Genomic DNA, 16367 nt, shown 5'->3' on the forward strand with positions numbered 1-16367 from the left:
CTCTTTTTTTGGATCCTCTTTTGTCTTTAGGAGAATCTCTAGTTGTCTCCCAAAAATATCTCCGTGGCCCAAAAAACGTAACAAAACAAAAAAAAAGGAAAAATTAACCCTGTGCATGATTTAGATTTTTTTTGTCACATGTTTTATTGATTCATGATATGTGAAGCCGTGCATTTTTGCAGTGTTGTACAATAATTTATATCCAGAATTCAAGTAAGACATGTATCTTTTTAATGAACATAACATTCTAACGAAAACATATAAATTGTATTTTTTCTGTCTATCAACAACTCCGCGTAAGTGCCACAGTAGTGTACGCGTCTTTGTGCATCAGTACTGAGTAGATTAGAGGTCATGTGACAAACGCAGCAGCTGCCTGTAAGGCTGGAAAGGGTTACACTGGGAGTATTAGGGGAACACAATGGATGCACAGCCGTCTGGCAGTGCAGGGTTAAGCCCCGTGCATATTAGTGTTGTCTTCTCAGTCTCCTGGCAACGGTGACATTACTGAGGAACGTCAGATCCGGGAGAGACCAAGAAACGTACCGAGAGACACCTGTGACAGACAGGGACCAGGGGAACCAGTGAGACAGCTACCTGAGAGAGGCTGGGAAATAGTGCAGAGAGGGTAGGCGATAGGGGCGCACTCATCTGAGAAGAGGGTCCGCCATCTAACAGGCACTCCTCAGGACACTAGGCAGGGGATTCATGAGGGGTTTGCTAATCACCTGCAGGGATAAGACATATTTACCTGAGTTGGTGAGTGAATGAGAGCAAGTTAAAGAATATATACACACAGTCCTAACTGACATATATAGTGAAAATATATTCATGATCCTTAGTCCGAAAGGCGAATAAAAAATAGAAAACTAGAGAGTTATATAGGCTTTTGTTCGAAGTAGAAAGACATACAAAATACGTCACGATCAGGGACGCTTGTGGCCAAAAGTAAAACAGTTTTGAAATGACTGACTGACCTCTGTCTTTAAGAAGGAGAGGGTGAGGGACGTCTGAGAAAAGGAGACCTTGCAGCGTAATTTGACAGATGGGGAGAGACATCTGCTTTGTCTGAAAGCGATCATCAGTGCGAGAGAGGTATGGAATAACACCTGTTAGACCACTGGAGAGGGAGAGGCTGAAAGATGCGTTTCAGTGTGAGAGAGACCAGGTGAGTGCAGACGAAGTGAGGCTGTAAACGGTTTTACCTGCGGGAAGATGGAAAAGGGAGAGATGAAAGATAAGACTTTGTGGAACTAATAAGAGATGACGGAGGCAGTGGAAGGCAGATCCAGTATTTGTTACCAGGAGGGTGGTCAGCTGCTAGTGCCTGGAAGGGAACGAGAGACAGAGCAGAGCAAATTAGACCCAGAGAGAATCACCTTGAGAAACAGAGAGAAAATTGGGAGGAGGGGGGGAGGGAGGGAGAACACAGAAGCAGCAGCAGAGACTTAAAACACTGTGACCGAGAGAGTGTGATAGGGAAGCTGGATGGTGGAAGAAGGAAAATATTACAAGCAGAGTGTTAGATGTCACAGACCTGATCATGGCAGATGCTGTGGATAGTAGTATGGTAGAGGACCGAATGTTGAATCTTGGAAAGCCTTGGAGACTACCTACAGCTTGAATATGGCAAATGCGTGAGAGGCTGCGAGGAGATCAGGACATATATATTTTTTTCTCTTCAGGAGGTCCTGTAAAGAGCATCGTCTGGCATGAGGATGTGCCTCATGGGACCACCTGAGCCATCCAAGTTGCCCTCATATGAGATACTATGACACTTTCTGCAGCCCTTGGGCAATGAATTCAGATCCAGGGACTCTTTACCCCTCTCCAGGGGGCTCCATTCATCAGTCAATAGCAGGGTCCATACATTCTTCATCATCTGGTTCGATTTGTTCAGGGGACATAGGACGTGTTCTTTCCTCCAATGTCCGCCGATTGCACGGCGCTCTAAATCGACTGCTAAGTGACCGGGAACGGGAGCAGCTTTTGCACTGTTTGCGGCTCTACCATTCTCGTAGAAATGTGTTTGACCTGGTGAGGACACTGCGCCTTATATTGCGCCCCCAGGACCAGAGGCAGCTTTTCCCCATGCTACGTCTTGTTATCCCACGTTCGGACCAACTATTATTTGACCAGTATACTTCAGAGGGGTTGTATATAAAGGATTTGTCCACAGGCTCTTCTGGATACAGTGGAGTTTTATATGATGGGGTTTCGGCATTTAACACCCCAATATCTGGGACAGCTACTGCCTTTACCACGCCAAAATCCGGCACAAGCCCCACCTGTAGCATCCCAGTGACAGGGAATGCTTCTGACTTCAGCACTTCCAGGCAAGGGACAGCTCCTGCCCTCAGTTCTCCAGTCCCAGGGACAGTTTCTGCCTTTAGCACTCAAATAATTGGTCCCAGTTTAGGACCTGGAGCATCACTGTCTGGGCCACCTTCAGGGTACAGCAACTCACCAGGTGGTGCCACCAAATCTGACGTGCGCCAGGTTATCCTCAAAAGAAACAAAAACCAAGATGGCCTTGGCTTCAGTATTCGGGGTGGCGTGGAACATGGAATTGGCATCTACGTATCATTGGTTGAACCTGGTTCTTTGGCAGAAGAGGAAGGACTGAGAGTTGGGGACCAGATTCTAAAAGCAAATGGACGTTCTTTGGACCGGGTCAGCCACAGCGAGGCAGTTAAAGTAAGTTATTTTTTATAAATTTATTGTTCATGCATGAACCCCAACTTCAGAGGCTCCTATGCCAAGCTAGTTATCTGTTTATCATGATGACAAACCAGAAAATTCTATCAAAGGTGCAGACAGCACGTGGTGCTAGAAAGTGCCAGATTATTGCAGAAGGCTACTGCAATATCATATAATAATTACATTAGCAGAGATGATCTACATTCATATTAATATAATTATACAGAGTTCAACATTTAGCGAGGAAACACCTTACATGTGAAATTTTCATTTTCTCCAGTTAACACATTTAAATGATATGTGATATACCATCTGTTCTACGATGAAACATTTACATTACTATATGTAAATATTCCATGAATTGTCTAACCTGAGCATGTGTTAGGGGAGACACAGTTCTTTATTGCGCTCCTTATTTTCTAGCATGGTGGTAAGGCTGCAATTGTTGGTCTCTGTGGGCAGTTTCCATATAGCAAATGCAATGTATATATGTAAATTATAATACATTGAGGATGTGTCTTCTTTGCACACAGTATGGCGGGGCTGCTGGATATACCTTCTGTTTAATTCTCAATAATTCACAGGTGTATTTAGAGAAATAATATATCTACTGTATAATAACATTAAAAAGTTGAAAGTAAAAACATTTGTAAAGTGTTAATGTCATAGAAAGAAAGAATAGGGTTTGCAGAATACTGACATATGTCCAATATATTCACTTTAATGTAGGAGTTAAAACGTGTGTCACATAGCCTACCCAGCCGCTTGTTCCACCTGGAACACAATCCAAGACGCTCCTCAATCACCGATGTGTTTCATCGTTACTGACATCATCAGTAGACACAGCGGAGGCCAATTGTTTTGGGCTGAACCAATATTCTTGAGAATTCAGGCTATCGATTCACAAGGAAATAATGAGCGCACTTTATGCCCTGTGCCTCAGAGATTTCACTAGTTCTAAGTGATTTCAGAGCTAAATTATGGATCATCCCACAACATGTGAGTAGGTGGTACAGATGTATCCTCATACATTGTGTTTTCTGTTGTGCCCCTCTTGGCGCACCATGTTCTGGGCAACTCGGCTGCGCTCAAAATGTGCGTCTTATTTGCATAATTAAAACAACTTTAAGCAACAAAACTATATTTTGCTAGATTACACCAATCAATTTAATGTGCGACACTTGTACAGCTGTGCGCTGAGTCTGAAGCTGCATATGAAGTGCTACGATGCAGCGGCCGCGACTCTTTCTTACGCCAAGTTCCGTTGTGTTTCATCTGCGAATTTGTACATATTTAAAACTAATTCCTCTGCGGTTAAAGTCGCAGCCCAGCATCTCTAGTAGTGATGTAGTAAGCAGACCGGCGGACAGCATGCCTTCGGTCTAAATCCCGACGGTGCAAGTCTGACACAGGATTTTTGATAGGCGTTGCAATACCAACGTCTATCTTAATCCCGACGCTGGATTCTAGACAGACGCCATCCTGAACGAGGTAAGCCGAGGCGTCTTAGCTGTTAGCCGCGCAGGGGGAGTGTTAAGTTTAGGCAGCATAGCAGGTTAGGTTTTTGGGGATGGGAGGTTAGGGTTAGGCACCACTGGGGGGTTTAGGGCTAGTCACTAAGTGGGGAGGGTTAGATTTAGGCACTAACGGGGAAGGTTAGGGTGCGAAGTGGGGATGGTTAGGGATAGGCTACAAGAAGGGAGTATTAGGGGGAAAGGGGCGAGGGTTAGTATACTTACCCGACCATCGGAATGCCATTCCCTCTAGTACACTGTGGGCCTGATTCAGAGACGGACGCTCTGAATCGGGGCGTTTTTTTTTGGTTTTTTTGGAGCGGCCTCCTGGCCGCACGCATAGCTGTGGGTATCCACCAACAGCTATAGCGAGCTGCCAGGTTGATGGTCGCGAAGGTCAAGACCATCGCGACCATTGGGCTTGCGACGAGACCCTTGTGGTAGGGTCTTGTGGCTGCAAGCCCCAGAGAGCTTTCAGCTCTAACAGAGCCGGAAGCTCTCCCACTGACATCACTGGTGATGTCAGTGGGGCCGCCCCCAAACGGCAAGTGTTCCGTTGGGAACGCCTCCGTTTGGCCGGCCACCCCCCCGGCCCGCCCACCAAACGGGGCGAGCTGTCACTCACCATCGACAGCTCGCCCCCTTTGGTGCGAGACCCGGAGCGACAGAGCACCCGTCGCTAGCCGGGTCTCGCGCATGCGCACGACGGAGCCTACTCCGTCGTGCACACGCCCAGTGGGCAAACATCGACCCGGTTGCGAGCGCTCAGCGCTTGCGACCGGGTCTGAATCAGTGGTATTTTGCTAAGTCTGCGATGTGAATAAGATGCAAAATTTAAAGAAAAAGACGCTGCACCTCTCGGAGCTGCGTAGTCGTGCCGTGTGTCTAGCGCCAAATGGTGTATTGACATTAGATGTATGAGGGCAAATTTGTACACTTTAATGCAAACCTGGTGTAACCTAATACTTCACCGATTGGCACATCAGTTACTCAGGCATATAAAATGGCCTCACGTCCTCAACCTTGTCAGTTTTTTAGCCCTGAAATATTATCGTGCTCCAATCCCCATCTCAAATAAACCCATCAGGTCCTGTTTTGAAGATTGTATGATGATATCTATAGCACAAAAGTCAATGATATTACTTCACTTATCCAATAATTATTCAGTGCATTATTAAAGACGTCCTTCAAACCCGTTGGGGTGCTTGACTTAAAGACGTCCTTTAAACCCGATGCAGTGCTTGACTACTTTGAGAGTCTCTCATCTAGACAGTGACTATAAAAAAATAATTCACCACCTATTGTAACGTTTCGCATTTTATTTTCTTAATCTCATGGATTCAAAACGGCTCTATTTGGGAAATACAGGACGTACCACTGATCGACACATTACAATATGGCTTGTTGTATGCTTTGGGTAAGGGATAGTAGGGATAGTTTCCTTGGGACGATGTGAAGGGAAGATCTGGTGTGGAGGCCAAAAATGGTATTCTTGGACCGGTATCCAATTAGCTGCATTAAATTACCGCTGTTAATGGATTCCCCGGGGGCTATCCAATTAGCCTCGAAGTCCGGCCCTACGCCGCCTCTTATCAGGTATTTTTTTTCGGGACCTGATGTGTCCTGAAAAATAATTCCCGAAAAGTGCTGTGTTTTCGCCGGCATAATGGCGAAAACACATAGGTTTGTGAACTTATTACGGATCCTATGTGTTTTCGTCCGAATTATCGTATTTGTTCGCCCAAATAGGATAGGGCAATAAAATTGAATTCTGCAAAAAGTGGAGATTATCAGTGAAAATTCCCCATTTTTTGACCCTGAAAATATATACTGGCTTTGGACTTTTGAGCTCATAGGAGCAGATGTATTAACTGACGAAGCAGCATCAGCGCACATTATGTGCGCTGATACTGCTTCCAGTTCTCCCCCATGTATGATTGGGGGCTGGGCGGTAAATGACAGGTGTGCTTGTAGATAGCAGCACCGATAGGCAGGGCAATGTTCTCCTGACCATTCCGCCAGCTGCAGCTATCGATATCAACAGCAACGGCTTGGCGATGTGCTGTTCCCACAACAGGGACGGGCCAGGTGTATTATAGCGGCACTTATCGTGCTGCTATAACTCTTCCTGCTTCTCATTGTTAGTGCTTCCAGCTTTGCCTCGGTAAAGAGGTGAAACAGGAAGCGTTATAGTAGCACTAAGTGCAGCTATAATACATCTCCCCCATAGACTCTTCCTTTGCTTGGTATGAGGTAAATCCATGGCGAGATTTTTGTGTGTGTTTTCACTTTTCTTCATAACATACAGACTATTGTAATCCCATGAAACTTTGTTATAATTGGCAAAGGTATCTTATACCCCTTTTACACCAGAGCAAAAACCTGGGTTATTGCTGGTTCTACCCGGGTCGCAGCTCAGTGTAAAAGGGTCCCTGAAAAATAACCTGGGTCAAGTGACCCTGCAATCCAACCCAGGTAGCTACCAGGGTTGGACCCAGGATGGACCCAGGTAATGGTGCAGTGTAAACGGCGCAACACGGGTTATCTGACCTGGATCATGCCTAAAATGAGCGGATTGGTGGTTGTGGAGCAGTCACCTCCCACTTTTTATGATCTCACAGGTTTAGTAGGACAGACCTGAGTTCAGTGTGAACAGGGCTGACCTGGGAGTAACCCAGATCAAAGGTGCAGTGTAAATGGGTCTGACCTGGGTCTGACCAGGGTTGGAACCATGTCCAAAAACCCAGGTCGGACCTGGGTTTTTGGTGGAAAAGAGGTATTAGTGTTTTCACTGCCGTGTACCCTTGTCAAACATACATACATACATACTGAACATATTCTGGAGGACATCTTGTCCTGGGAAAATATATTCTTTTATGCCTCTTTTACACCAAAAACCCAGGTCCGACCTGGGTTTTCAGAGATGGTTCCAACCCAGGTCAGACCCAGGTCAGACCCCGTTTACACAGCACCATCGATCTGGGTTATTCTCAGATCAACCCCGTTCACACTGAACCTGTGTCTGCCCTGCTAAACTTGTGAGGTCATAAAAAGTGGGAGGTGAATGCTCCACAACCACCAATCAGCTAATTTTAGGCATGACCCAGGTCGGTTAACCCGGGTTGCACCGTTTACACTGCACCATTACCCAGGTCCATCCTGGGTCCGACCCTGGTAGCTACCTGCGTTGGATTGCCAGGTCACTTGACCCGGGTTATTTATCAGGGACCCTTTTACACTGAGCTGCGACCCAGGTAGACCCCGCAAAAACCCAGGTTTTTGCTCTAGTGTAAAGGGGGTATAAGTTTCTTCACAATGGAATTCATGGTACTTTGGAAGACATTAGATGTTTTAAAAAATCTTCTTATAGCCTACGTTTGATCTTTGAATTTTATTTACCTTTTCTTTTTATATGATTTAAATGTTTTCAATCTTCAGGATGCAGCTTACTTGGAAAAGCACTCACCAATGCAGGTGCTCTCACAGACAGTATTTATTGAAATTGACTAAAACACTTTAATTGTAGACAGATGAACTCCAATCAATGATTTATACGAACTCTGACTGAAGATCACTGATTGCACCAGGTTTATTTAGTTCTAAATAAATAGGGTATATTTACTAAAGTGCAGGTTTTTAGTAGTGGAGTTGTTGCCCATAGCAACCAATCAGATTCTACTTATCATTTGTGTAGCACCTTCTAGAAGATAATAGCTAATATCTGATTGGTTGCTATAAGCAACTACTCCACTTCTAAAAACTCGCACTTTAGTAAATATACCCCAATGAGTGAATAATTATGTAATCTTTTTTTGTCTTTAGTTTAATTAATTATATGAATATTCAAATCAAATCCATATTGATCCCATTAAATAATAAGATCTACATCCACTAAGACGGTAGGATAACATACCTCACTTAGGGGCCTATTCATCATCGGAGGCCGTATGATCTCGCTGCGAGGGATACTTAAGTATCCAACTCGCAGCGGGAGAAACTTGACACTGGAGCAATTCATCATTGCTCTGGTGTGGGCACTGCTGCTCCGAAACGCAGTTGTCCCCTCGGTTAGTTATACCCCTTTTACACCAGAGCTAAAACCCGGGTTATTGCAGGGTTAACACGGGTAGCTCGTTGGTGTAAAAGGGGAGAGGGTTGGATCGCTGGGTCGGGCGACCCTACAATCCAACCCAGGTAACTTGCAGGGTTTAACACGGGAGTAACCCGTGGAAACCCTGCAGTGCAAATGGCGCGCTCCGGGTCACGATGACCTGGAGCGTGCCGCATGCCAGCCGATTGGCACGGCTTCAGTGATGCTTGGAGATGACGTCATCTCCAAGCGTCCACTTCAACGCCGGAAAAGCCGTGTTTATGCAGACCCGACTCCGGTGTGAGCGGCACAAACTCGGGAATATCCTGGGTCGGCACCGGCGAAATTCCGGGTCTGATCCGGGTTGGAACTCTGTTTCAACTCCGGGTCAGACACAGAATTTTGGTGTAAAAGCGTTATTACTTAGGGGCAGATGTATGAAGCTTTAGAAATTGATAAACGACCAACTGATCAGCTTCCAACTGTCATTATTCAAACACAGCCTGTAACTTGACATTTAGGAGCTGAGTGGTTGGTCGTTTATCACTCTCCACTTTATCAATTTCCAAAGCTTCATACATCTGCCCCTTAGTTACTTACCTCCTCCCCGTCGTCCTGGCTACGCATGCGTGACCCGGGACACGCATGCACAAAGCCGCCGGGGAGGTAGTGAGGAGGCAGTGGAGGGATCCACTCGGAACTCTCTTCGCATCCACGTAACTCCTTCCCATAGGAAGGGGCCGGGGACCTGAGAACAAGCGCCGCGTGAAGATGACGCTTGTACTCGCAAGCAAAGTTTGATGATGAATGGCCCGGTAACTAAAATATGCGGAAACTGGCGTTACCAGGCCATGTAGTGTTGATGAATAGGGTTCCCAATGTAGAAGATGGGACAATCCCGGCTTTCTACCACCTTTACTACAGCACTGTATAGCAGCTGCCACTGGTGCGCACGGGAATAAAGGCATTTTCAGCTGGTAAGGCAGATAGGGGAAGCCGTGCTGCAAAATCACTAGGTATACCCCCGGGGTGTGGTCACGCCTCCATCATGAAATGGCCACGCACCCTGCCCCCTCGACCCAAAGTTGGGAAGTATGATCTGTTAGTATGTTAACTGATGAAAGTCAGTGATGTAGGATTTCTCAATCATTTTTTATTTTTACCTCTATATAAGGAATGAAGCACCCACACAATAGTAAAAAATAAAATAAAATTAGAATGAATAATCATAAATAAGAATAATCATGATCTTATAAAGTACTAGGCCACAGGCATACCTTATACGGGATGTAGTCAGGAAGCCAACGGTCTAAATGCCGACCGCCGGCTTCCCGACTGTCTGATCCCGACAAGGTACTAATGACAGGCATCAAGATCCCGACGCCTGTCATTAGACCTACGCCGGGAGCACGACAGCTTACCTTCGGGCGCTGTCCGCGCCCGAAGGTAAGCCGGGTGCGGACAGGGCTCCCGGGGGGACTTAGGGTTAGGCACTCCCCCCGGGAGGGTTAGGGTCAGCCTAGGGGAAGGGGGGGTTAGGGTTAGGCACCTCCCCGGGAGACTTAGGTTTAGGCTGCGGGGAAGGGGGGGTTAGGTTTAGGCACTTAGAGTGGGGTTAGGCTTAGGCACTTGGGGGGGGTTAGGGTTAGGCACCCCTAAAGGAGGGTTAGGGTAGGGAATTAGGTTAGCGGTACTTACCTTAATTACCGATCGGAATCTTCACCCCTGCCGACTTCCGCTCTCGGGATTTGAACCACCGGCCTACTACACCCCCTTATACAAGTGATGGAACTCCTCAATATCCAGGCATAGGTGTAACTAGTGGTGTAGCAGCTACCATGCCCATTTTAGCTGTCACCTGTGCTGCTCCTGGCCCTACCACTCTGCTATATTCTCTGAATGGTGCGATCAGGGCAGAGTAACTTCCTGCAAGGGTTGGCATTCTAGAATTCCAAAGTTACACTTTGCACAGAGCGGAGAGCGGTTCTCTCATGTTCTCTTCCTCTATAAACAGCAGCTCAGAGCAATGCGGGACGGTCATTGGCCCAGCAAGGTTACTAGGGGTGCTGGGTGGAATCATGGGGGACCTTTCAAAATTCTGCTGTGCAGCACCCAAATTTGTATTGTTGGCATTGATATAGGGGACATTGGCCCTCATTCAGAGCCGTACGCTCTGAGCAGAGCGCACGCTCTGAATGAGGGCCGGCCTCCATTTTCATGGAGCGTCCTCCTGGACGCTCGTATAGCTGTGGGTCACCACCCACAGGCTATACGAGCGTGCATTGTGATCCGGAGCCTGCGGTTGAGGTTTTCAACCGCAAGCTCCGGAGTGATTTTGGCTCTATCAGAGCCAAAATCACTCCCACTGACATCACTAGTGATGTCAGTGGGCCGGCTTCTGACGGGAGGCGTTCCCGTGGGAACGCCCCCGTCAGGGAGGCATGCCCCCGGCACGCCCACCAAAGGGGGCGTGCTGTCAATCAACATTGACAGCACGCCCCCTTTGATCGGACACAACGAGCGAAGGACTTTCCTTCGCTCGTCGCGTCTGGCGCATGCGCACGACGGAGCTCCCTCCGTCGTGCGCATGCTCAGTCCATAACATCGACCCACTTGCGAGCGGACAGCCGCTCGCGAGTGGGTCTGAATCAGGCCCATTATTTCTTATATGGTATATTCTTATCTTATATGATCCTCATGCCTGCATGCGACTTGCCTTCACTAGTCGTTTACCTTCCATCACGGAGCACGTTTAAAATACGACCAAATATATTTTACAGGTACAGGTGTTTTTACCTATTTTAATGCACCCTCTATTACAGATGGACATAAATGTTATTGCAGCACATGCCAAGATCCTATTTATTATTGTAAATAACCAGCTAACAAAACTATTCCGCACATTTTTAAATGATTTTCTAAAAGTACCAAATTTCCAAGCAGTCATATTTCACCAGAACTAAGACATGTGGCTACAGTAAAATAAGAAGGGAAGAGATTATTCTAATGATTTATTGGTCCCACAGCTTGCTCCATCTGGGCACCATGCCGAAACGTATTAATAACCGCTCCTCCACAAATGGAGGATGTATTTTAGGCTTAGTTCTATTTTAAAACTTACTGAGCATTCAATTCAAGCTCTTATTATAAAGTGCAAAGTACAGTACTAAGATCATTGTTGGTTCTCTACATGTTGCAATAAGTAGAGCATACCGCCGCTGGGGACATCTGATGATGAACGTACGTTTCCAATGGTTAGGGGTCTGCGCCTGTGCAGGACCCGTTGTGTGTATGTCTGGGGCGTATTTAGAGAGGAGGGGGCCCGTGTGCATTCCCCGTCAGTGGCCCCCTCCTCTCTCCCCGGCGGCTGGCAGCAGACTGACGCGTCTGACCGCCGACCGCAGCATCAGTAGACTCTGGGCATTAGCCTGTGCCCAGAGTGTACTGTGCATGCGCAGGTCGCATAGGAATTGGTGCTGCCGCCGTTTTCCCAGCGATTACTTCACTGCGCATGCTCAAAACGCCAGAAAAATGGCTGAGACACCCGACCGCACACCCTGCACCCATTATAGATACGCCCCTGATGCATGTGCAGAACGGGTCCCGTGATTATGCTCGCAGATCCCCCAAAGCCGCAGCATGATTCACATGCTGCAGCGTCTGGGGGCAGGGGCCGTGGTTGGTCACCGTTCCCAGAAAAGGGGCGTGTCCCGCAGCCTGACTAAAGGAGCACCCGTCGCGATGGTGCTCGCAAATGCAGCACAGAGGTGCCCGATACCTCCTTCTGCATTTGCATTAAGGGCCTGATTCAGCAGCAGATGCAATGACAATGTTTATGCAGTTCGAGCGATTATTTAGCATTGTGCATGCGTGTTGGTTGCACTGCGCACGTGTTGCGATTGCATTGCTATTACGTACTCACAGAGGATCCATTCGCAAAGTGAGTATCATGTGGTCAGCGTTTGGGGGAGGTAATGTGGGAGTGGTTAAGTCACTGTTCGGGGAACAGGGGTAAATTACCCCAAATGGGGTAAAAATGAAATTCCTGGGGGTAATTGACGGACAGCCGGGCATGTATATTAATCATTGCATACCCGGTTGTCCGTCCATTACCCCCAGGAATGGAGGTCACTGGCGCCATGTGCAGCACCAGTGACCTCCATCCCGGCGCCGCAGGGAGGCTCTAAGCCGGACGCCCGCTGATATGTTATTACCAGCGGGCGCCCGGCTCCTTCCCTGCAGCGCCACGTTAGCCGGAGGCTGGAGTTCTTTTCTGAACTCCAGCTTCCGGCTCTCCCCATGCGCACTATGGGAGAGACGTCATGACGTCTCTCCCATAGTTCCGAGGAGCAGGCGGGCTGACAGGACGGCGGCGGATGCAGGAGCGGGGATTAAGGTAAGTGTTTTTTTTTTCTTTGTACAAGCGGCACTGCTACAGGGACATTAAATGGGGGCACTGCTACAGGGGCATTATATGGGGGCTCTACTACAGGGGCACTATATGGGGCACTGCTACAGGGGCATTATATGGGGGCACTTATACAGGGGCACTATATGGGGGCACTACTAAAGGGGCATTATATGGGCACTACTAAAGGGGCATTATATGGGGCACTGCTAGAGGGGGCATTATATGGGGGCACTGCTACAGGGGCATTATATGGGGGCTCTACTACAGGGGCACTATATGGGGGCACTACTACAGGGGCATTATATGGGGGCTCTACTACAGGGGCAATTTTTGGGGGCACTACTACAGGGGCATTATATGAGGGCACTACTACAGGGGCACTACTATATGATTTCCTTCCTTTCAAATCAAGGTGGTAAAGTAGGCGTATCTAACTATATTTTGGGGTAAAGGGTAAAAAAGTTCCCTGACCCCTGGGTTAAGTAAACGCAGGCGTGTCTGTCCGCTTCAACACCGTTTCAAGTGCCTGCATAAATTAGCCATATTGATTGTGGCATATGTGCGTCTGGCGCCCTACAAATCATCATCATTATTGATCGCTAGCACCTGCGCTATGCAAGGTTTAAAAGACGCCTCCAGTAAGGCTTGTGTGGTTTAATGTTTCAGACGTTCAAGATGTGGACATTCATTAGATTGACATGGCAATGTCCACATGTCGACATGTTCATGATGTTGACCTTGGCCATGTCAACAGTGACGTAATTGTGGAAATGTCAACAATGTTTAATATTTTAGTGTAATTCTATCCTTAACCATATCGATAACTCTAACTCTAACCTTAAGGCTAATGGAAATTATGACATTTTCTCAGTGTTGTCATTTTCAAGGCGTCGACATTAATGTCGACTTTTTAACCATGTCGATATCATGAATGTCGACCTTCTGGTGTTGGCATACTGAATGTCGACATGTTGATCTGTGATCTGGGACCCTATTCGGAGATGGATACAGGAGGACGTAACGGTGAGGAACCGCTGTATGTACGTACGTATGCCAGACTGCTACATAAGGAGGGTTCGTGATATCTGACGGTGGCCGTGCTCACAAAGGTTCATACAGACTGACAAGGAACAAGCTACCTCCTATTGAGGTCTTCAATCAAACAAAATAACACTCGAGTAAAACCTATTTAAAAACCTAAATAATTTTTTCGGTTGTGTCCTCATTGCTATCTATAGCCGACAAGGGAGCTGGAGCACAGGTGCTAAGAGCTGTATTCAATGTTCATATTATCAATATCAGTGCAAAGCAAAATAACCTCATATTATGGGCTTATGTGTTTTTGGCACAGCCTGTAGCAATCCTTTTCTTCACTGAAATGATCAGATTACCGTGAAGAGGTCTGTAAATGGCGAACGTAGCCTCCTGTGATAATCTGCAGTAGATGAAGCAGCTGAGCCACACTTGTCCTCAGCCAATAAATGATTAGGTTTAGAATTATACTGGAATAAAGATACTCATGTCATTCACTCCAGTATCTATTGCTGGTGACAATATCCCTGCTGTCATCCTTACTGCGCTCTGGTCTCCTGAGAACGCCCTCTGGAAAGCGCTGTGTAATATGGTGGTGCCGTTTGAATAGATAATAATAATGATAGCATTTTATGATGTGTCTTTCTGTACCAGTGACTTCATTGGACTATGGAGCTGATTCTGAGTTGGAAGAACAGAAAGTAACATTGAACCTGGATAAAACCATGCTGCAATGCAAGGGGTGAAAATATATCTAATTATTGTTTTGCATGCAGGGTAAATTACTGGCTGCTTCTGCATTTAGCCCACAAACAGTGTCGGACTGGGGCGTAAAGGGCCCACCAGGGAATGCAGTGGACAGGGCCCAAATTGAAGGGGTGTGGTCAGCCACCAGAGAGGGTGCAGCCAGACACCATAAACTGACTTGGCCAACCATTAGAGGGGACATGCAAAGAATAAGGCCCTTTCATGGACTATTTCAGGACCACTCATTTTGATTGGCAGGAAGGGTGAGTCAGTGTAGTTTCCACAAAAACAAACCAAGCATTCAAGCTCCTCCTCCATGATACTGCTTCACCAATTTACTGTCCTTCTAATAGTATAGTAACATTGTATAACTTAAGTGCATGGTCTGGAACCTGCCCCCTAGAGGTTTATGCAGGACCCACAGGCATTGAGGCCCACCAGGGATTTTCCCTGTACCCCTGTTGGTCAGTCCGACCCTGCCCACAAATACTTGACAGCTTTCTTATTACACTGCAATTTAGATTGGAGATTGGACCCGCCCCTCTCACATCTACATCTCGCCACATTTTGGGCCTGGTTCAGGGGTGGACGCAGCACCGATATTTGCGCAGTTGATTTGCTACTGCGCATGTGGTAGTCCTGAAAGTCCTGAAAAACCTAGAGCGCACGCGTCGCCCTGAAAGTACGTCTCCATACGCTGTTGTGTACAGAGCAACAGGCATTGGAAACAGCTTGGCAATACGATGGGTGTTCCTGGGCGGTGACTGGGAGGTGGCCCAAAGTGAACGCTAAAAGAAGGCCATCTCATGGGCGTGTTATGGGAGTGTCCTGGGTATGCCAGTGAGCGCGGCTACGAGCTGGTCTGGGAACCATTAATATAGGGGCGTGGCCTAATCACAGGAGGAGTGGCCAAGCCCCCTTTGAGAAAAAAACTCCTATTTGCAGCGTTGCAGTGTGTGCTGGGCTGCTGACAGGTAAGAGGGAGGGGGGGTAGCATCAGATCTGGGTCCCTAGTGGGCCCACTCTAACAAGCCTGGGCCGGGGTAATTAGTACCCGCTCCCCCCCTTTCATAGCACCCCTGCTTACAGGAAGCCATAGTCAGAGGGATAAGCTGCACCTGCGATAGGGCTGGTGGAGATTTTGATGGTGCGCCAATTTTGCATCTAAATACGCACAGTGACGGAAATGCACCGAATTAAGATGCTGCAAGTGAGCATCTCAATTGGTTAAAAATTGGTAGCAGCATTAGTATAAAGACGTGACTGCAACAAAAGACACAGCTCAGAGTGTTGCATTAGAATATGTGAACTATGCACTTTAAATATTGCTTTGTCGTGACAAAATAAAACTATTAGGGGCCATTACTTCCACTAGGTCATAAAATTTTATTGTTCTGTGATAAACAGATGCAGCTTAAGCTTGTCCAAAAATGGATATATCTGGTGGAAATAAAAACATATATTAATACACTATTTTATATCTTTTCTTTATTAAGCTTACAGATTGTCTATTGCTTTTTATCTAGGAAATGAATTAGCAGTCTTACATTCCCGCTATTGGATGAGGTCATAGCTTCTAAAATGTTGGATGAAGTTACGGTCATGTGTCGAGTATAAAAGCCGCCTTAAACTCCCATAAACAACAAAATAATGACATTAATGGGCATTTGTGATCCACAAAATTGCAAAATCACAGCGGAAATGTTTATTTTTTACAAATGTGCTGAGTTTTACGGAGGAAGCACATGGATTGCGGGCTCATATACCCGTGTCTGTAGGGGCACCAACATGTTTTACCCTCTGATGGGAGAAGTTGGGTGGATCAAGGGTGTTCCTTGCTAAATGCAGATCAGCCATTATGTTGAAGTACAAA

At 46.9% G+C, this 16367-nt stretch overlaps 1 protein-coding gene across 2 annotated transcripts in view; it reads left to right on the forward strand.

The window, feature by feature from the left end:
- The first annotated feature begins 1433 nt into the window (after positions 1-1433).
- The window catches only part of WHRN (whirlin), a 169012-nt gene continuing 154078 nt past the window's right edge, over positions 1434-16367 (forward strand). For both annotated transcript variants that reach the window (XM_088455488.1, XM_088455489.1), the window contains exon 1: positions 1434-2697. In XM_088455488.1, the coding sequence (XP_088311614.1) occupies positions 1762-2697 (936 nt within the window). In that variant the 5' untranslated portion in view covers positions 1434-1761. The remainder of the gene's footprint in view (positions 2698-16367) is intronic.

Source organism: Taudactylus pleione, unplaced genomic scaffold (assembly GCF_031769625.1).
Source record: "Taudactylus pleione unplaced genomic scaffold, aTauple2 ptg000656l, whole genome shotgun sequence".
NCBI classification, from domain to species: domain Eukaryota; kingdom Metazoa; phylum Chordata; class Amphibia; order Anura; family Myobatrachidae; genus Taudactylus; species Taudactylus pleione.